Genomic DNA, 22,413 nt, shown 5'->3' on the forward strand with positions numbered 1-22,413 from the left:
AATGTATGTGCCCAGTGAAAATAGACAACTTTTGAAAGATATTTTTCCTTGATATTTCTCTTACCTTTTCATCTATCACATAATATCTGCCAACCTGGAGCAATGTTTTCTTACATGTATCTTCTCAGTGATTTTTCCTTCTGGATGAAAAAGATGTTGTGATCTAACAATTACTTTGTGTTTTCTCATGTGCTTTACCCTCTGCATGTTCTAAGGATTAACTCCCTGTGGTCCTTATGTTCAGCTTTTTCCTGACGTCAATACCAAGATCTATAAGTCTGCAATCCATTTATTCACTCAGCATCTATTTATTGACCATCTTCTATGCACCAGTAATGTGCTATATATCCAATAATAAGCCAAAACAAATGTGTTATCTATCTCCTTAGGGTGTTAACTCTGTTATGATTATTAAGCATGTGTTTACAGAAACAAATGTAGGATTGCATAAACTGAGTCTATGAGGGAAAGGTAAGTGACACTGTAAAACCATTAATAGGGAGTCATCAGTGTCAGAGAAATCTTCCCTGGAGAAGTGATAACTGAGATTAAAAAAAAAAATATGAACATAAGCTGGGGAAAGAATAAGGAAATGTTATTTCAGGAAAAGGAAATTGCCATGTGAAGTCAGAAAGATATTTCCAGGCTGTAAACAAATTTATGAAAATGCAAACAGACACAAAATTTATTCAGTACATTGCAAGGGGTATGTAGGTGATTCCTATAGTTCACAGGGCTGAAAAAAAATAGTTCTAAGGAAAATTGTTGATCTTCTCTTGTGAGTCACATGTTTGATGCTCATCTTAGGACAGGTAGGTGAACATCTTACTATCTTGTTGAGATGTAAATTTTATAGCATAATTGATTGTTCTCAAGACTGGTGCAATGGGTCATGGGAGTCATGCTCTGTGTTATACATCATAAGTCACTAGGGTTTGGGCTCCAAGTAGTCAAGGCCTGATTGTTAAAGTATGGAATTTTAGCTCTTTTTCTTGGCCATTTGCCTCTACATTTCTCTCTGGTTGTTCATCGAAGCCAAGTCATTGGCAAGAGATGAAGACCTGTCTCTTAGAAACTGCCTCAGAACTTAGTAAAGGCATTAAGTTGGACCTGGCTGGTGTTGCCAATCTGTCATTGGGTGATAGGGTCATAAAAGGCATGGATGGCATTTTGGAGAGGAGAGGGTAAGTGGCTGTTTCAAGAGGTTAAATGCCCATTTATAACACCATTTGAAGATAAACACATCCTTGGCCATAGAAGATAGGCATTGATGTGGCTGGTAATAGCTGATATCCTTGAGGTAATACCATCTGGAGTTTATTGGTTTGTAATCTGGATGATATCAGTCATGTTGGAAGATTAAGTGAGCAAGGGCCATGAGCATAATGCAGAATTTTAAATAGCAAGAAAAGGACTATGGGAGCCAATAGTTGGAATCCACCTGTACAAGTTACCTAAGAGTTTTCCCAGTTAAAATAAAATTCTGTACTAAACTTTGGAATTTATATTTTGAATAGTCACTGAAGGAAGTAGGAACTGAAAACAGAGGGTTCCATAAGAATTGACTTCACAGGGGAGAGGACAGGGAGAGGGCTAACAGTGGTACCAACATGTGCTGTTTACACACTGAGTGTGTACATAACTAATAAAGAAGAAAAAAACTTTAAAAAAAAGAATTTGACAAGAGGAATAGGAGAGACCAAAGATGTATGGTCAAACCTGTCTAAACAGTTATTTGGAAAAAGCATGGCAGTGAGAAGAAAGAACAGAGTGGCAGACTTGGCATCCAAGGCATATTTTGCCCATTAGGCAAGAGAGATAAAAGACAAGAACCTAATGTGGCATGAGGGTAGAAAATTTGAATTATTATATTTTATCAGAAGCCTCTACAAAGCAGGAAAGACTCTAAGTAAGAGACAATTGGTGTGCATCTATTACCCAGAGATGCCCTGGTTTTCAATCATCCCAAAGTTAGGAGCTATGTATCAAGTGCCCATTGATTTACTTACCTGGTATTAGATATTGTTGTGGTTTCTTTTGATAAGAATGTGTGTGTCCTCAATTGTTTTATTGTCACAATATGAATCTCTTATATCTCACCTTGAGTGCTTTTAGGAAAAGAGGGTTTTATGATTGGACAGATGAACTGATACAATAGTAATTTCCTAGAGTTTGCTAGTTGTTGGAGTACTTAGTAATACGTGCTGAGATCCCTTTTAAGTAGACTGATACAGGTCACCTGAATTAACTGTCTTTGTAGGGTTTTAGAAATACTAAGACTCCTGGCTGAAGCAGGTTAGGGTAATAATGCTGGTCAGGAGCTGAGAAAATGTCATTTTGTAATTTTACTAATTACTTTATTTTGGGGTGTTTAAGGCCATGTAGATGGCCAAGATATACCTTTTTTCCTTTAACTGTTTAGGCCAGGTGAGACTTCTTAGGGATTGCTATTAGATACTTAGGAGGTGCATGCATTAGTCCTTCAGTTTTTCTTTGGCACATTGTACCATTTGCAGTAATGGGTCGGGGCTTTGCTGCTAATGTGGCTTCCCTTGGAGACATATGGGTCATTGTCCTCTAATGAATTCTCTCTCTATAGAATGTACATGGGCTAAATATAATCTCTGGAGTCCCCTTATCCTTGATCTAGCTGATCAAAAAAGGACAGGTGACTCACCAAAGTTTTAGAGCAGATTTTAGAAAGGTCCCAGCAGCCTCTGGTTCTGAGCTAACCTTGAAGATCAAGCACCATAATATTGGCTGCCCTTTCAACCCTTTCTCTCCTTTGGCTTTGGCCTCCAAATTCTGGTTGTTGAACACTCAAAAGGACAGTTTTAGAAGTCTTTAAGGGAAAGTAATTGATTTTTGCTTTAACTTTTATATAAAATTTTGACCAAGCTTAGACAAAACATATTTTTAAAATATCTTCATGCATGTGTATGTATTGTATATTCACGTGTGTGTGTGTGTGTGTGTGTGTGTGTGTGTGTGTGTGTGTGTGTTAGGTAGCTAGGTAAGTAGATAGATAGACAAATAGATAGATAGATAGATAGATAGATAGATAGATAGATAGATAGATATGTAGGTAGATAGAGGCATGTGTGTACCACAGCATCTACCACAACATGCCAGAAGATGATGTTATGTAGGTCCTTACCTTCCAATTTGTTGGAAACAAGATCTGTCTTCTTGTTCGTTACTGTGAATTCAACAAGCTGGCTTGGTAAGCTTAAGAATTTTCCTGAACCCGTCCCTAATTTAGCAGGCACATTGGGATTGTACACCCACTTATCACTGCCTCCAGCTTTGTGTGGGGCAAAGGACTGGATTTCCAGTTGTCAGGCTTGCACAGCAAGCACTCACCCATCTCCCCAGTCCTTACAAATAGATTTTAAAATAAATCTCATTCTTATCAACACTTAATTTATTAAGTAGTTAAAAGTTTGACAAACTTAAGATAAAATTATGTTGAGATGAATTCTTTGTTATTAAAGCCAGTTCTTATAATTGTTACCAAAAGCAAATCAGTAACTTAATAGAATATTATTGTTTTAAGTTGAGGACTAGACTTTAGTTTAATATCAGTGTATTAAATTTTATGTTAGAGATTTTAACAACCTTTAAACCTCTTATTTTTCTTCTATTTTTAATATCATGAAATAGGGAAAACATAATAAACATATATACCAGCCTATAAAAAGTGTTGAAAATGAATTACATTTATGACTTACTATAACAAACTAAAATTACCTGCTCACACACTGTTAAACTATCTGGCTGTTGTTCACTGCTGGTCTCAGGCAGGCTGTACTATTGCTTGGATTTCTTTGCTATTTTGCATAATTTTTGGTCTCACAGAGTCTGAGAGTTAAACAGACTGTTAGATTTTACCAGGATATGGGCAAATTTTTTTTTAATTAATTAATTTATTTATTTGAGAGTGACAGACACAGAGAGAAAGACAGATAGAGGGAGAGAGAGAGAATGGGCGGCTTCCAGCCTCTGCAAACGAACTCCAGATGCATGTGCCCCCTTGTGCACCTGGCTAACGTGGGACCTGGGGAACCGAGCCTTGAACCGGGGTCCTTAGGCTTCACAGGTAAGCACTTGACTGCTAAGCCATCTCTCCAGCCCATGGGCAAGATTTTAAAATATGCTTTTAATGATGTTGGATAGGAAAACAGGGACATAAAATACACAGAGCATGAAAAATATTTATATTTAACATATAATTGTAGTTTTGGATGCAAAGGGTATTTGTTCTCCTAAAAAACTGATGGTTACTTTTATTCCCATAAAGAACTGAGAATACAGAATATGGCTCGCTCTCTCTCTCTTTCTCTCTCACTCACTCTCTGTGCATAAAAGGATGAGAGAAACAGTGGTTCAGGCTGAACAAGAAATTAGGTGTTCTGTCTAGTGATATCAACCTGAACCCAGAGCCCTTGTAGAGATTACAGCAGAGCAGATTAAGCTGTGTGATGATACCTTGCCATAGAATATAAATGAAGGATCAGTATTCCTGTTGGGGAATTTGTACAAGGTCAGGTCTTATAAAGAAAATAGGCCACTTTTTTTGAAGGATTGGTGATAAAGTGTAGAGTGTAGAAGTTTTTGCCAGAATACCTCTCAGGAGTGGTAGAAGTTTCCAGGCCTGTCAAGATCTACAGATGTGAAATATATATATACCAAAAATATACCCAGTGAATGGCAAGCTTCCTGTTTGTTTACAAGGAACTCAACGTGGGGTGTCTCTGAAAGTAAAGAGTCTCTGACTCATAGAAGTTAAACCCATTTTTATTTTGGAGTCAGCTATGGTGCTGAGGCCACAATATCTAGCATGTGATGCTTGCTTGACCTGGAAGGAAGATTTAGACAATGAATCGGTCTTGTGAAGAATGGAGAGGACTTTCTGTCCTGGAGAAGTAAAATCCTGGTTACCCATATGTTTCTCAAATCAGGAAGTCTAGCCAGGAAGAGAGTAGGAGAGTGTTACAAATGCCAACCACATGTACTCTGTTGCTTCTGGCTCTGGGGAGCCCCCATTGTAAATGTCCAAGATCAGATGTCTGGAGGGAGGGAAATGGTGGCCACAGGTGGTGAGTGCACCAGTGATCAGGAAGTGAGTCTCTTGGAGTGGAGCTGTAGGGGGAATGCACATACATACTATGTACTCTCCCATAATGGGGGACTCAGAAAAGTGGGGTCACTCTCTTTGGTTGCCTGTTTTTCCATTCCCTTTAGAGAATGACGACAAATGTAGAAAAAAAAGAAGAGCAAGGAAGAAAAAGAAGAGGGAGTCCTTACAAACACCAGAAGGAAGAGAGGCCAGGGGAAGTGAGATGTCCCTGTGTCAAATTTAATAAAGGTCCTGACTCAGGCAAAATCAAATATGCAATGATTTCATATTACAAGCTATAGCAGGCCAGTAGAGGACTGCTGATCCCCAGCACTGCAAACTTATCTGTAGTAGTGGCTGTGGGGCATGACCCTATGTGCATACATTAAGGGTTTGCTCCATTCCTGGTCGGGGCAAGGGAGATACTGAATCAGTCACCCCACCAATCCTGTGTCTCACTGGCTTTGTGGTATCCATTCCATTTTTATTTTTATATTTATTTATTTATTTTTCACTTATTTATTTATGGTTTTGTTTTCGAGGTAGGGTCTCACTCTAGTCAAGGCTGATCTGGAATTCACTATGTAGTCTCAGGGCAGCCCCAAACTTTTGGCAGTCCTCCTACCTCTGCTCCCAAGTGCAGGGATTAAAGGTGTTAGCCACTTTGCCTGGCTTCCATTCTATTTTTGTTGTTGTTGTTAGTTTTATGCTCAATGAATATAGTCAATTTGGTACCATTGTTAGCCTCCTTCCTGTCCTCCCCCCTCCATAGGGACCCTTCTTATTTGGGTATATGGGTCGTGTATTGCGGGGTTGGCCATCAGTTATGGGTAGGAGGAAATGTCTCTGTGTATCATGGCCCAATGTGTGGCTCTAAAATTCTACTTTTAATGGCAGGAGGTGTAGTGGGAAAATAATTATTTGCCATAATTCCATTAAGCCCCCAGTAATCCTTACTGGTGGGGTGAGAGCCTGAAGAAGAACCTGGAGTGGGGGTAAAGTGCTCTGTGTGTGGTAATGCACCATGGACATTTTTTTTTTACCACTTCATGAGAAGGCAGGAGGACGAGACCAGAGATGATGGGATCCTTCTTTATGTTGGTAGGTCAGTCAATTTTCTCATAAACAAATTTGCCCAAAACAGTTAGTCTTTCTATAAAAGCTTTGTATTGATTCCCAACCAAATTATAAAAGCATAAGGCTCTAACCATTGGAACCATGGTCCATCCTGCCAGACATGGAGCAGCAGGGCCCCTGTGTTCCAAGGCAATGTTGATACTCCCTTTTTGTCCAGGGCATTGTCAGGAGCCAAACATGGTCATGGCTGGGCAAGGATGAGGGTATTGGCATTTTGCTCCCACCTCCAGTCCTGGCATGTATGGATTTTCAATAGGCTCTGGCTGCTTTTCTCTTCTCCTCTCTTCCTCACAACTTTGGCCACTGCCTCTGGCTGCCGAAGGGTAGTGTGAGCAGAAGAAGAGGGAGCCCTGGTACACAAATAAAGAGGGCATTGAACCATTTATTTCTATTTTCATTTCTCCTCCTGGCCATCAGCCCCAGGAGAAAACATACGGATTCCATGTTCCAACCTTACCACTTATAAGAGGGAGCCTGAAAGAGGAAGAAAAGGAGGAAAGAATAGAGATATTTTTCTTCTTGTCCATGAGGTCAAACCTGGGAGCAAGAAGATTGCTGAGCTAGGGCTCAACAGAAATGATAAAGACTGGAGAGCAGATCACCCCAGAATGAGCAAAGTGAAGACTTTGTATAAAGGTTGAGATATAGTATTTTTGGGTTTGATCTCCAGAAAAGAATCAGAAACAGTACTGAAAAGCCAGAGTTAGAAAGCTTATCTGAGTCATAAACTATGGTCATCTGTTTCATTCTCTGGAGACACTCTTTTCACCTCCTTGTAAGAACCACTAAAATGTCATGTGAAATGGCATAAGGAAGGCCGTTTGCATAAGCTATAAAATAATTTAACAAACCCCAAACAGATAAAGAGAAATTTTATTGAAATGTACTGCAAGACAATGGGGAAACTCCCAGAGAGTGGGGGAGCTGTGGAAGTCTTTGATAGTAGTTGAAGGGGAAGTTATGTTGTCTTAATGCATGGGACTTCTGTGCAGGGTCTACATCTGGATACCCTGGTGGGCATCTCACTGTCTTTTTGAGCAGTACATCTTACAGAATAAGTTGTTTATCTTCAGATTGGCTTTTTGTGCAGGCACCATGGGTCATTAGGAGTTATACTCTATAACTACATCCTTATGCATGATAGTGGCACTTATACTACATGACCTAGCTTGGAGATTATGTTCTTTCTCTTTACAGAAATATAATGGGCAAAAAAACACAAGGAAACCAGAAAGGCTGGAGTGAAGACAAACAAAAAGTGATACTGTAAGAGATGAGGCTAGAGAAACTACAAGGAGACAGACCATTCAGGAAAAATGTGCTGACATTAATTTTGTCTGAGGTCAAAATGGGCTTTGAATGCTTCTTTTCAAAGGGAATTCCTCATAAAATGGCTGAGAAAACTAAATAGAAAACAGGTTTTGAGAGAGTTCTGCTTAGTAACCTTGGATTGGAAATGTTACATGGAGGTCCATTGTATGAACTGAGGTAGAGCTGCTTGAGGTAGGATGGAGGAGGTTGATTTTTGAAGAAGAACAGGTCAAATAACTGGTGGCCAGGTGTTGAGTGGGTCATAGTCTTGGGTATTGATTTAACCCAGGAATGCAGCAACCCTGAAGTCATGCTAAAAACCATAACACAGTGCCAGAGGCTTTGATGAAGGTGAGAATGACCAGAAGGTCACAGATAATTGATAACTGACCATAGTTGCCAAGGTTCTATTACAACTTGTCTAATTTTCTCTGTGTAGAATTATGTCTTCTCAAGGTAAGTGTTAATGCAGATGTCCATTGCAATTGAATGTGATTGCAGTATTTATTAGCTTTCTATAGCTCTATAATTTCATTTTGAATAATTATTAAACATACCTAAAAGAAAGAAGATTTTTTTTTAATTTATTTATTTATTTGAGAGCGACAGACAGAGAGAGAAAGACAGATAGAGGGAGAGAGAGAATGGGCGCGCCAGGGCTTCCAGCCTCTGCAAACGAACTCCAGACGCGTGCGCCCCCTTGTGCATCTGGCTAACGTGGGACCTGGGGAACCGAGCCTCGAACCGGGGTCCTTAGGCTTCACAGGCAAGCGCTTAACCGCTAAGCCATCTCTCCAGCCCAAGAAAGAAGAATTTAATGCAAATAGAATAAACAGGTAGAAGTAAGAAAAGTATAAAAACTCCCCTTGGGACTGTTGGAATGAGCAATGCTGAAAACTGCGTTCCGTCTGGTTTAGCCAGGGAGTCAGAATGTCTACATTCTTTTGTCTAAATGTGATGTGCTCAATAGATTGGAGAATGCAGGGAAGCCTAGAGAAGGACAATTAAATTCAGCCACAGTTGTCTATTTGAGTGCCCATCAGACCTCAAATAAAATCACTAAGCAAAAGAGGAAAGGAAGGGAAGCTGTAAAACATGTCAGCAGTATATTGTCCTCAGATGTCAGTTACAAGTGGAAAAGTAGTGACATAACCAAAGGTAAAGCCATAGGTAGGGCCAGAAGGTCAGGGATGCTTGTATCGATGGAGAATACTGGTTGCATTGTTGATGCCAGAGAGGATGAAAGGAAGAATGACTATAAAAGTCAGAATTCTACTCAGGGAAGGCTGAACAAGCCTCCTGTGGTTAACTCCCTGATGGCAAATGTTCTTTCTGGCCTCCTCTTTGTCCTCATGCTGCTTACTTCTCTCCTTCACATTCCCTCACCTGCTCGCTTAACTCCCTGCTGCTCACTGTTTATTTCTGAGGATTCTCTTCCAAGAATCTTTCACATCTTACTTGGTCTTCTACATCAGCTTCTGCTCACCCTACTACCTTGGTTCTGTTTTTACCTATTTACTTCCCAGATTTTAAGCTTTCATTGGACGAGGACTCATCAAACATATCTGTGTATCAATATCAACCCATTTTTAGTTCAAAGATAATTTTCTTAATAAAATGGCTTATCTAATTAATAGCTTCTTTTTTACTAATTGTAAAGATTTCATGTTTTGAAGCAATATTTGAAGAAAATGAATCATAAATGTTATAGAAGAATTTACAAATGTACAATGATGTGTTCACATTTTCCATGTCACAATTGTTCCAAATTGTAAATTAAAGTGCATGAAGTTTGGGCCTGCCTTTAAAGTAAACCTCATCCTTCCTCTAATTTCTAGGAAAGCCTATAGCAAATTAATTTTAAGAAACACAGCGTAATCTTGAACATGGGACAATTCTGTGATTATTCTTTTCTTGCACATTTTCTCTGAAGGCCTTCAGAAACCTAAACCATCAGCATGACTACTACTACATGTATTTGCCTTCTATTAACCTTTTCCTTGTTAGAAATACCTCTGTCTTTCTACAGCAGGATATAGACAGTGTCTCAAGAGAAACCTGCAGTAGAAGACATCCTTATAGACAATCATTGGTACAATACCATGTGGGAAGAGGGCTAAGTTTAAGAAGTCAGAAATGGCAAACATTTGAGTGGTGCTTCTAGGAAAAGGAAACAGGGAGAAACAAATAGAAGGCATTGGAAAAGGCATTATGGGAAAGTCCAGGTGGAGAATCTGAAACTCCACAGAGACAGAGAGGATAATAATTGCCAGGGGCTGATAGGATAGAAGACTGGGAATGGCTGTTAATGGGTACAGAGTCTAAATATAGGATCACGAAAATATTTTAGAATCAGTGATGATTATACAACTTAATAAACTTATGAATTGGCACTGGATTTTGTACTATGAAATAATTAAAAAAAAAAACCTTAAAAATAGAGAAAGCCAAATAGGAGAGAGATATTTAAACAAAATTCCAGAGAAGCATATCTAATGGGATTTGGTAATAATAAAAAAAAGCCAGCAGTGAGCTGAAAGAATGGGTTCAATAAAGTAACCACTCTGGTCTCTTCTTTTTGTGTCACAGATACATAAGTCTATAAGGTTATTTTTTATATATATATTTGTACCTCTATTGGAAGATTGTCTAATGCGTGTGCTGGTCTATGAATGTGTTCAGGTTATATTAGATAAAAAATATATTCTGGAATGCCACAGAAAGTTTGAATATGTGTGTTCTTACTGGGAAGCAGAATATGTCTGTTATTCTTGTTTTCCTTGTTAGCCAAACCCTTATGCAAACAGGTTAGTTCATGTGCTTTTAATCCCAAGTATCCACTGTAATGTCTCTAAGTGGAGAAGGTATTGCCATATTTGAATATTGATAATAGTGTTCTTTTATGTATCTCTTTGGCCTATTGTGAGCCCTGTCTTGGGGCAATTTTTTGATGGAATACTGGTCTAATCACCCTGGCCAACTATTTGTTTTCTCTGAGCCATGGCTACTAGGTTGTTAAGTTGAGGAAGACAGTAATTTTAATTTGAACACACTGAGAAGAAGATATGAATGTGCTTGGTAAGCTATTAAGCACATGTAAATATGTTTTAATGGAAATTGCTATTAAATAGCCATTAAATCTTTGTTTTTTTAAACTGGTATAAGACTAGTCCTCTTAATGAGAGGTGTGCAGATCATACGCTTCACATCTGTGTAAACCTTCTTGACATCTGCTTTGCTTTACTTACCAGGGGACTAGAATAGTATTTAATGAGAAAATTTCATTCTCATACTGGGATTGATCTTTGTATTCTTTGCTTTTGGGCTCACTTGCTTTATTCTGTCCTTTCCTTAGGTTTTCCAAACGAGCCTGCTGCGATCATTGCCCTTGGTACAATTAAGGAATGGCTGGCCAAGAATCACCAGGAGGTAAGACGAACGGAACCACACAGGCAGTGAGCACTCCACGCTGTGTGACTTGATCCTCAGTTCAACAAACCAGCAGATGCATTGCATTAATATCAACTAGGCATATTCATTGAGCCAATGCTCTGACTTTTCACTTGCATTACAAGAGTGATTAAATATGTCCTATAATTAGTTGGTTATAGTAACTGTATGGATTGATCGCTTTGATGGGGAAAATGAGCAAAGTGTTCATATATATTCTGCAATAGTCTCATCTTCCTATTTTTTCAGTAGTCTGGATTGTATGTAAATAAGAGCGCAGAATGGGTTCCCTTAAGATGGATGGTTCTTCTGGTCATCTTGCTTCCCTTAGAGGATTCAGTTTTGTTGTTGTGGTGGTGGTTGGCAGGGGAATTGCTGTTATATATCTGTTTGCTAAATTGTACTATTTTTTTTTTTTTAATTGTAACTTGACACTTTCCTGAAGTGATTACTGGACTTGGATAATTGCTAACTAAATTGTTATAACCAGGGTTTTTCTTTCAAATGAAAAGAAATGCTTTTATCAAACTAACAATCTCCTTTTAGTCTGATTATTTAAGTAAGATCTTTGGAATTGACATGTTGGGATGTGGCTAGTGATGCACAGGAGAATTGCTCAAGTAAAAAAAAAATAAGCTGCAACAAGACCACAGGGGTTTGTCACTTTCACAGTGTAGTTGCAAGTAGGTTTCAGACTGAGCACAGTCTTAGAGATTTCCCTTCTGTTTTTTCTTTTCAGATACTAATTTTATTTTAGTATTAAGAAGAATTTTGTTTCCTTTTTATATTTTCTAATCTAACTTTCTCTTTGATTAGGATATAGAATATTTAGAAGTGGTTGGTTATAGAAGTAAGCTAGTAAAAGCCAAGTTTTGAACCCTTTGGGTGCTTAAAGAAGTAGCAATATCATTTCCCAATTACTGTCATTTTAACATTTTTAACCAGATATGAACATTGTTTAATCTCAAGTGGACATAAAGACCATATAGCCAAATATACCCATTAGGATGCTTGGTTTCCCCCTCACTTTGAGATGAATAAACATGACAACTTCAATTTAGAGGATCCTTATAAATTACCTCAAAAAGGAAAAAATAAATAGCTGGACATGGTGGTACACACCATTAGTCCGGCACTTGGGAGGCAGAGGTAGGAGGATTGTTGTGAGTTCAAGGCCACTCTGATAGCACATAGTACATTCTACATCAGCCTTGGCTAGAGTGAAACCCTACCTCAAAAAAAAGGTAAAAATAAAAGTAAATTACTAGAATATTCAGTTAATAAACATATTTTGGTATGAGTTATTTTGTTGTCACATCAACCTTACAAACCATTAATATTGTCATCCTTACCTAGCATAAAATATTAAATAAGGTAAGGTCCATGAGACCCCCACCTCTTACAGAGTAGAGTGGAAACGAATGATTTAATGATTGCTGAGAGAAAGGAACTCCTGTCCTTTAAAGGGGGGGTGGGCATGTCACTGGAGAATTATTCATTCTCCAGTAAATAACATTCCACTCATGCTTTTACAAGGAATCCTAATTTAAATCAGTGGGTCAAAAATAAATAAATAAACAAGATATGAAAGCAAGATGGAGATCTGGAGGAAACAAGGGTTATAATGAGAAGGGAAGGGGAAGAAAGAGAGTAAATGTGGGGATAAAAATACATTGTATACATGTATGAAATAATATTTTTAAAAGGTTAAATAAGGTATTTAAGACTGGAAAGTCTTAGGGTTGAAAGTATGACTAGGATCTTATGATTCCAGCAGTCATGGAGGGCAGGTAGAGAAGATAGTTACCTTCAGTATATCTATTTGTCTCAAAAAAAAAAAGCTCCTCAACTGTACCATCTTTATTTTTTTCTTTTGCTAATGCATAGCAGGTTTCGTGATTGAAAGCTGATAAATGAGCAAGTATATTTGTGAATATCCTTCATTTCCACTGAATAAAAATGCAAAGAAGCCAGGTGTGGTGGTGCACACCTTTAATCCCAGCACTCAAGAGGCAGAGGTAGGAAGATTGTCACGAGTTTGAGGCTACCTTGAGACTACATATTGAATTCCAGGTCATCCTGGACAAGAATGAGACCCTACCTCAGAAAACCAAAAAAAAAAAAAAAAAATCAAGGATACACACTTATCATCTTGGACTGTGAAGTAACTCCACATTATACCTCTCATTGGTCATATAGCCTATTGAAAGATTGTATTGGTGGAATAATTCCATTAAGCTATTTAGAATGTTATTTCCCATAAAAATTTCTGATCTTAGTATCTCCTACTTAATTCTTTCGCCTCCCTGCCTTTGAGTCCCTTCTTTTGATTTCATATTCTTTTCTTGCATAAATCTTGGGCCCTTGTAGGAAATTTAGTTCATTTGCATTGGAAACACAAGCCAGTCATGGCAATTTTAAGTATATCCTGTGCTGATTTCCTTTTAAAAATTCCAGATTTTAATATACACTGAATAGATTCAAAAATTTATTTTGAATACATCAAATTTTACTGAATAAATAAATGATAAGTGGTATATCATAGATAAAAGCTATACACATTAATTATTGTGCAGTATTTTGATTTAGGTTTTGCTCTGTTTAAACAAGCAAACTAGGTTAATGGTGTACAAAAGATTATGCTTTTAATTCAAGTGTCTTTTTATCACAGTATTTTTTGCTTCCTGATTGTCTCCTCTATTTATTTATTCATTCATTCATTTAATAAATATTTATTGAAACCAACTAAGCACCAGCACTTTTTTACATAGCAGAAACAAAACATTGAAAAAAATAAAACAATCCCTGTGTTTTGATTACATATATACATATTCACACACACATGTCACACACTCCACGAAAAGAGAAACAAATGAGTGAATAAAGAAATAAGTGAGAGGTTAGGGAGATGGCTCAGTGGATAAAGTGTTTGTGTTGCAAGTATGAACACGTGAGTTCAGATTCCCAAAAAACAAATAATGGTGGGTGCTGTGGCAAATGTTTGGTTTTCTAGAGGACTTGGGCCAGCTAGTCTGACCAAATCAGGTATGAACACCACCACCACATGACACAGGACTGATACTAGAAGTTATCTGATCTCCATATGCATGTGCGGCACACATTCCTGCACTCACACCCCTGAGTACCTGAATACCCACAGTCATATGTACAAGAACACACATATACACAGGCAAAGAAATGAGAGACTCCTTTACAAAGTAAAACATGGCAACTACATGGTGACTTGTGTTTTAGAAAACTTGGAGACTGTTCTGAGAACATCATCATGTATGAAAGATGTATATAACAAGAAGTAGTGAAACAACCTCACAGATGTCTTGAGGCAGAATATTCTACATGGAGGAAACAACAAGGAAAAAAAAACCTTGATTGGGTAATGACTTTAGTGTTTTCAACTTGTGGATAGAGAGCAACTGTGGTTGCTAATAAAAGAATGGCAGGAGACAAATTTAGTGAAATAGGTCAGTGCTGGATGATAGACACATTGTTCATAGATTCTGAATTTTTCTCTAAGTGAAATACCATGTGTTTGGAGGTTTTGAGAAAAGGAAGTAACATGACCTACTTAACATTTAAAAAGGTAAGTTTGGCTGCTTTGGGAGAAATGTTTTTAATAACTAATAGAGTAGGAGAGTAGACCCCAGTGAAGTGGCTCTTGGAGTAAACTCAGGAACAAGTGGAGATAGTGTTGAACATGGTGATAGCAGGACATGAGATAGAGTGATGCTTGGTGTGCTTTAAAGTCGAGCTAACAAGGGCTGAACGTCGTTTTCAGTAAGATTCTACTAGCTTATGGCACAGGTAGAAACATCCTTTAGATCTGAATGTCATAAAGCAGGAAAGGCTTATTTGTTGCTCCTACCATTTGTATATCAGGAGGCGGCAGAGGGCGTTGGCTTAGTCAGGATCCCAAGCTAAAGAAATACCATCACATGGACAGATTGCTGATTCCTCTATAGAACTGCTTCTATGCTTGTGAATTTTCTTCACATTTCATTTCCAGGATGAAGACACTGAAGGATTTAAGTTTTAGGGGACAGGAAAATATACTTCATAATATGTTCAAGCTAGAGAAAACTAAGTATCAGCAAAGAGGTGTCATGTCTACTTTAGAGGTAAATCTGATGTGGAGTCAGCAGAGGACAAAAACAGACATGTCAAGAATGATAACTGGGTTTTTGGACTATGCTCCTGGGTAAATTCTGGTATTTTTACTAAGATGCAGAAAATTGGGGTAGAAATATTTTACACTCACAAAATATAAGGGAAACAAGAATGATGATGCAGATAGTTGAGTATGGGATGATTTTAGATAACCAGCAAACACTTCAAGAAGGCAAGTCAGCTATTCACACATGTAGCTCAATGAAAATAAGGAAGAAAAATGTGGTGAAATAGAGATGTTTGTAACATTAACTGGGATTTCAGTCTCAGCTTGAAATTGAAGTAAGTCATCAAGCTAGCTTAAGACAAAAGAGAATCTGTTGTAAAAATAAACTATTATCCATAATAATAAAAATTTTAAGTCAAAGACTACACCTATGGCAATTTCTAAAATTAAAAATACAGTAGGAAGCAAGAGTTCATTGTTGTTATCCCTTCCTCCCCTCTTTTCCACTTCTGTACTTCATGATTATAACTGCATTTTTTTTTATTACTGATGTTTATTTTATCTTTGATTGTTACTCAACCTACTTACACATGGCTCCATTATGATCCTGTCTTCCATGCACCAGCTCTGCATGAGGCAAAACCCATGTTGAACTTGCTAGGCAGGATTGCATGTTATGGGGCTCTTGGTCAGATCTCATGAAATTTTCCTTTCTTATGGAGGAAATGATGTGGTTCTCACAACAATGACCATATTTCATTCACCAGAGAAGTATGTGAATCAATGAAACACACTTCAGAGGTTTGGCTGTCATATACCATAAGTGATTGATATCATAATTAGTGAGCTTTCACATGTCATCATTTACTTACCTTCTGAGTTCTAAACTATGAAGAAGGGTCATGTTCTCCAACACAGTAGTTGATTTGATTCTATGTAATTTCACAAATCATTGCCAGCTGCCAGACGGTCAGTCCTGACTTGAGTCCCTGCATCCAGAGGGAAGATGTAGAAAATATGTTTTGTCCCCATCATTCACTGGATTACTTTGCCCAAAGTGTGAACTGTGAGGGAACTGTTTTCCCCACATATTTGGGCGCACTCTGGATGTAACCCTGCAGCACACACCCTATAGCCAGCTTTCACTGTGGTGACAATTCTGCTGGAAGGGCTGAAGCAGCTCTTGGAAAACCCCAAAGAAGTCTCAGGAAGCAAGGACATCCTGCCAGAATTAAGAACTATAAAATCTCCTGGGTAGAAAAATTACAATCAAAACAGAATTTTTCATGAGTAAGAACTGCATTATGACTGTAAGAAAATCAGTTGCATGAAATCTAATACAGAACAAAAATACAAAGAAATAGAAACTTGATTGAAGTGAGAACATACTTGGCCAAAAAGAAAAATACATATCCCCAAGATCAAGCCTGAGGCAAGCAGTGGAGAAGACTATGTACTGGACTTTTCAACTAAATTGTTAAGAATCTTTAAGTTCAGAAAACCAAAAGAAAATAACATCTAAGTTGGCTATTTAAAAAAAAAGAAACTGACAGAGGCCTGGAGAGATGGCTTAGTGGTTAAGGAACTTGCCTATGAAGCCTGAGGACCCAGGTTCTATTTCCCAGAATGCATGTAAGATGCACATGATGGCACATGCGTCTGGAGTTTGGTTGCAGTGCCTGGAGACCATGTTATGCCCATCCTCCCTCTCTCTCTCTCTCTCTCTCTTTTTCTTTCTCTCTCTTAAAAAGAATATAAATATTTTAAAAATGACAGCACATATCATGATAACCTTTCTGTAAGTGCCTATTTTCTCAAGTAGTAACTTTATTACAGATAGAGAAAAGCAAAATGTGGGACTATTATGGAAATGAACAGTGAGAATACGGCCTAGACTTCTAACTTTTGATGTCTGCTCTGTGTTACCTTCCACAGTTTCATGCATTCCTCATGTTTCATGCAGTCTAAAAACATTATTTTGGATAAAATAGTAATTTTCCCACTCCACAGCTCTGAGATCCTCCATTCATTCTGGAAGTTAGCCTAAGAAATGTCTTTACAGTGCCTGTACTATTGTTGAACTCCAGGGACTCATATGGCATTTGGTTATTGGTCTCTGGGGCAATGTACCAACTTGTAATTTTTTCCATAGAAAGCATAACAGGATGTCTTTCACACTAAAAGCTGCAAATGGTTTGACACTGTGAGATATTTCCAAGTTATGGAGGTCACATTCAATATTTTAAATTCCCCAAGGGAACACACATCCTACAGCACGTGGTGTATGTGTGAAACCTTCCAGAAAGCCCTTTTGATTCATAAAGGCATCTAGGAAGAAAAGTGTAATTTGGAAGAGTACTGACTTTCTAGGGAACTTAGAAGTGGAAATCTTGAGGAACTAATCAGGTCTCAATTGTACATTGGGAGAAACCTGAACTGCCAGCTTCCCCACCAATTACAAAGGAACATATTTCTCATAAGCTCTAATGGAATCTGTGATCATATGCAAAATCAAGGGGGAGACCACACTTGACCTGGAGCTGGTCCCAGCTTTATTTCTGTACACTTGAGTGAGGGGGGAGTTATTGAAACCTTGGTCCAAATACTGCATGGGAATGTTCTGATGTTCTTGGTACCTGTTCTCTCTCCCCAGCATAAGAACCTATTGCTCTGGAATGGAAGGAATTTATTGGGAAAAGCTTTACTTTATTTAGTGATATTTAGCCAGAGTTAGAAATCATTGGCAGGGAGGATTCTAACTCAGCTTTTGTTTTGAACCAAAGTCAGTTCTCTTCTGTGTAGGAGGAAGGTAGAAATTTGGTTTTGTTGCATATTGCTTTTAGGTTTCTACTTGAAATATTTAAAAAAATGCACAGATTATAGTTGAAAACATCAGGCATTATCTTCTTATCATTTGAAATCTTTCTCTGTTTTCTAAGGAAGCACACCTGTGGTGTGCTTTGTCTCTTTAAGTAGCACACCGACAGATGTGACCAGGTGTGATGAGATGCTGTGTATGTACAACTGGCAGCATTTCTCTGAGGCCCATCCAACTGGATAACTCATTTATGACTGAGAGTCAGACCTTATCCAGTGTTATTTGGACCTCAAGGTCAACCAATATTATCCAGAGTCCAAAACTGGCTCTGAGTTCATCATTGGTGTCCTTTGGAAATACAGACATTGGTTTTTATTCCATGGAAGCAGTTGATATCATCAGACTTTCCTGCCCCATCACCCACAACATTCAGACACATAATGCAGTTTATTAAAAAGAAAAATGAGTTAACAATTCCTTTGCCCTAGAAAAAGCACTGGGAATCCACTGAAGAAATACTCCATAGGCCTCCTGGATATTGCATATGAGGGCACATGAGGCCCCTGTGTTAATTTGGCAAGGTTTGCTACTTAATTTCTCATTACCAATCAAAAAGGAACCATTGCACTTTACATCCTGGTGCCAAGACTATTTTTCCCTGTCTTGGCAGAGGTCTTTGAACATGTGCAGTGTTAAAAACTGTTTGTCACTTTTTCTTTTAGAAACACATTATGGATCTCTCTCTCTGTCTCTGTCTCTCTCTGTATCCCCTCCCCCCTCCACACACACAAGTGTGTGACCTGCTTTATGTCACCAACACAAAATGTCTTAGGACCTTTGTGGTTCTTGAAAAGGGGGTTTAAGTAAAACCTGAAATACTGTTTACATTTATGGTGGGAAGTTATATCCTTCACACTGAGCTCCATTTCTGGATGATTGTTTTCAGAAACACAAGGGCGTAATGTACCTTCCTCCAACCTACAGACACTGGGTGTGGCCAGCAGTCAGAAACTAGGAAGAGAAAATGAAGTGTTCAGAGTTCTCTTCAGTGAATATGTTTTATGACCAAAGACATCATTTGAATATCTGTGCCAGCCTGTTGTTGGTACAAACTGAGGTAAAATATGTATGTGGAAAAATAATCCCGTCTTTGAAATAGTCACATCCTGTGCAGGGATGTGGTTATAGTAATGACAGTCATCATATTAATGGATGTTCCCATAAAAATGTACCCTTTGACTAGCCCAATGGGATCTTTAGGTTGAAACCATGATGTTCATGAGCTGTGACATAATTGAAGAAAATTATTCCCAGACCTGGCAGATATGCCATCTTGTTTTCACTCTTCAAAGGCTCTGATGAAGAGCAGACATTTTAGATTTTTCCCTTCCATTCCATCTATCTTCTTCCCTCTGTCATTCTCTACCTTGTTTACTTTATTCTTTTTATTTTACTACTTTTCTCTTTTTTCCTCTTCTACATGACTTCCTTACTCACACACAGTACCTTTACCCCCTGGTAAAATTTGTAACATGAAAATACATTGGCTGTCAGAAGCAAATTATATTACTTTACCTTGTTCTTAATTCCCATCTGTTAATCCCAAGGAAACATCTACCCTTTTGGTGGTAATTTTACAATATTTAATATTTCCATATATTGCCTCACATTAGAACTCACCAAGTAGATCCACTTACCTTTCCAGCCTCTCAGTACTTTAACATCTACTCCATGGGCATATCTAAAGATCTGAAACTAGAAATTAAAGCCCTTTTAGGTTGCCTCCATGTGCTGTATTCAGTGCTGTCATACTTTATGGAATAACATAATACTGTGCTTTTGTTAGTGAGCTCATTGCCAGTTAGCCAGGGTACCTATGATGCACTTTAATCAGAAAATTGGTGGCACTGAGGTAAGGCTGCCCAAGTGTCCTCTCTCTAGTTCCTACTCTGTTGGAAGAGCTCTTCAATCCTAATGATATTCCCCCTTCTGGTAGAGGTTTTCTTGATATCAAGACCCAGAGTATTCTGCACACACCAACTATAATGCCACAGACATAGAGCAGCTTGGTATCTTCAATCCTCACATAAAGTTTATATGCTCTTCTGTTGGTCTATTCTAACCCATTCCATTGTCCATGATGATCCCATCACTTCTAGTTAAGCAAAATAAATAAAATAGAGTTTAAGGCATTGCAGAGAGAACCATATATAAACAAATCAACACAAATGTCTTAACAAAACCACCATGTTCTGCATGGAGGGTATATATTTAAATAGGCAAGGGAGATTACTGTATGGATCTGAGACTTCTAGATAAAATTTCTAGAAAATCTACAGTGGATCATAAAAAGAGAAATCCTAGGACAGAAAACTAAAATCTATCTAGCTCCTGATGCATCTTGCAGCATGCTCTTGGCTCTTTAACCCACATTATTATTAGGTGTTCATAAGAATTTCTTCAAGGCAGGAATTTTTAGCTATAATTGTGCAGGTGTGGTAAAGTTCAAGGTAAAGGAAATTCCTAAGTTAACTAATTTCACGTTGCAATATCAATCCTGCTTCTGGGCTCAGTGGTGATTTTTCTGGGGTTACTCAGACAGCTGGACATGGGCTCAGAACCACAAGTATGTTGATTATGATTGTTCACAGGATTTCTTTGTCACTTGGATTTGGGAAAGGAAAATAATGGGGAAGCTTAGAAGTGTTGGGTACAGGAGCTCCCAGCTGTACTGTCCCTTGCCATTTGGCAATGGGTTCTGCTTTGGGATGATAATTTGCTGAAATGTCACAGATTGTTGGACAGCTGGCAAAGTCCTCGAGTCCATTCTGTGGGCTTGAGGGAAAAATCAAAAACTGAGGCAAGATGATGGTATATTTTAGCAAAATGGAATGGTCAGCCAGATTTTAATTTTAACAAGTTAGGGTAAAGAAAGTTTCCAACTTAACTAGTTGGGCATAGAGCCCCAAATAGGGAAGATTGAGAATTATTAGGAGGATTAATTTTTTAAAGTATATATCTTATATAGTTTATTCAAATTCTTTCCAAACATTCTTGCTATGTTGAACCACTTTTCTGGAATTATTTACACATATTAATTGAATTCATGGGGTTCACTGTGATAGTTTCCTATATGCCTATATCATGTGTTGATAATTTTCATTTAATCTTCTCCCAGAATCTCCTCCCTTCTTACCTATTTCTCCTCTCCTCATAATCATTTTCCAAGTTCCCAATAGTCCCTCACTATTTCCATTTAATTATTACATTTGATGGAATAGCATATGCCATTCAAATGTTTCAGATTATAAAAACTACCTTTCACTATCCTAACTAGTAAAATAATGTAGAGTGTGTTTGAAAATTAATACTTTCAGTACTTACTCTCATGAAGAAAGAAAAGCAAAGACATTAACAATCATTCTCACTACTAACTATAACCTAGAAATAAGAAATACATATTTTAATGAAAGTCAATATTGAGAGGAGATCAGGAAGAACATGAAACAACCAACAAATAGTTTTTCTAAAATTAAACTGTGGGATGTCTTTCTTATAAAAAGAGGAAGAGGTCTGCTTGGATGTTCCCAGGGCTACAATTGTTGTGTTAAAAAGAGAATGGGTTCTTTTACATTTGTTGAAGAAAGGCTATGGGACAGCTTGCAAATGCAGAACCACAAATATGAAGCTACTATTGTAAGAGAAGTGCAACTCCTTCTCCTCTTCCATACAAAAAGAATGAGAATTGTGGCTCCTTGAATATGGATGGGAAGATGATCAGTGAGATATGTGTATCTCCTACTGGTTATTCTTGTTCCAAGGAGGAAGTTTGTTGTATATAGTTAAAAATTAAACTGCAAGTAAGAAACAAAAAGGGGGGCTTGTAATTATATCATTCCACCGTCTTAGATAGTGTTGGGCAATTTTCCACATCTTTCTGGAAAGCAGGAAAGTGGGTCATGCTTTTTTTCCAGTTCAGGATCAGTGACATTGATATTTGCTTTCTGGAGCAGGCCCACTGATGCACTGAGAGACTTATCTTTGCCCATGTCTTCATAGCACCTTCTGACCAATAGAAGCTAACTGATCCTGATTATCTAGATTTCTCTGGTGACAAGACAAAGACCAAGTAGCATTCTGAGGTCATTTCTGTAGACCACAAAGATTGTCACCAATTCCTGTATGCATGTATCTTTAGTGTTAGTACATACAACCTTGACCCATTTAGTGTAAGAGGAGAGAATATTATATTGATTTTCTGCAAATGATCTGGATTGCATGGCAGTTTTAAAATAGCCAACTTTTAAAGCTCCTCATGAAATTTAACGTGCTGATTATCCAAATGATGTGATATTTTTATAAACAGAAAATAAACCTCTGAGCATGTGGTTGGCTCTGCATTAGACATGGGGATTAAAAACAACACAAGGATGTTCTGGTGAAGGA

At 37.9% G+C, this 22,413-nt stretch overlaps 1 protein-coding gene across 5 annotated transcripts in view; it reads left to right on the forward strand.

Moving 5' to 3' along the window:
* The window catches only part of Macrod2 (mono-ADP ribosylhydrolase 2), a 2,207,522-nt gene that overhangs the window by 1,616,495 nt on the left and 568,614 nt on the right, over positions 1–22,413 (forward strand). For all 5 annotated transcript variants that reach the window (XM_045156295.1, XM_045156298.1, XM_045156294.1 and 2 more), the window contains exon 8: positions 10,923–10,996. In XM_045156295.1, the coding sequence (XP_045012230.1) occupies positions 10,923–10,996 (74 nt within the window). The remainder of the gene's footprint in view (positions 1–10,922; positions 10,997–22,413) is intronic.

The sequence above is a fragment of the Jaculus jaculus genome, chromosome 8 (assembly GCF_020740685.1).
Source record: "Jaculus jaculus isolate mJacJac1 chromosome 8, mJacJac1.mat.Y.cur, whole genome shotgun sequence".
NCBI classification, from domain to species: Eukaryota; Metazoa; Chordata; class Mammalia; order Rodentia; family Dipodidae; genus Jaculus; species Jaculus jaculus.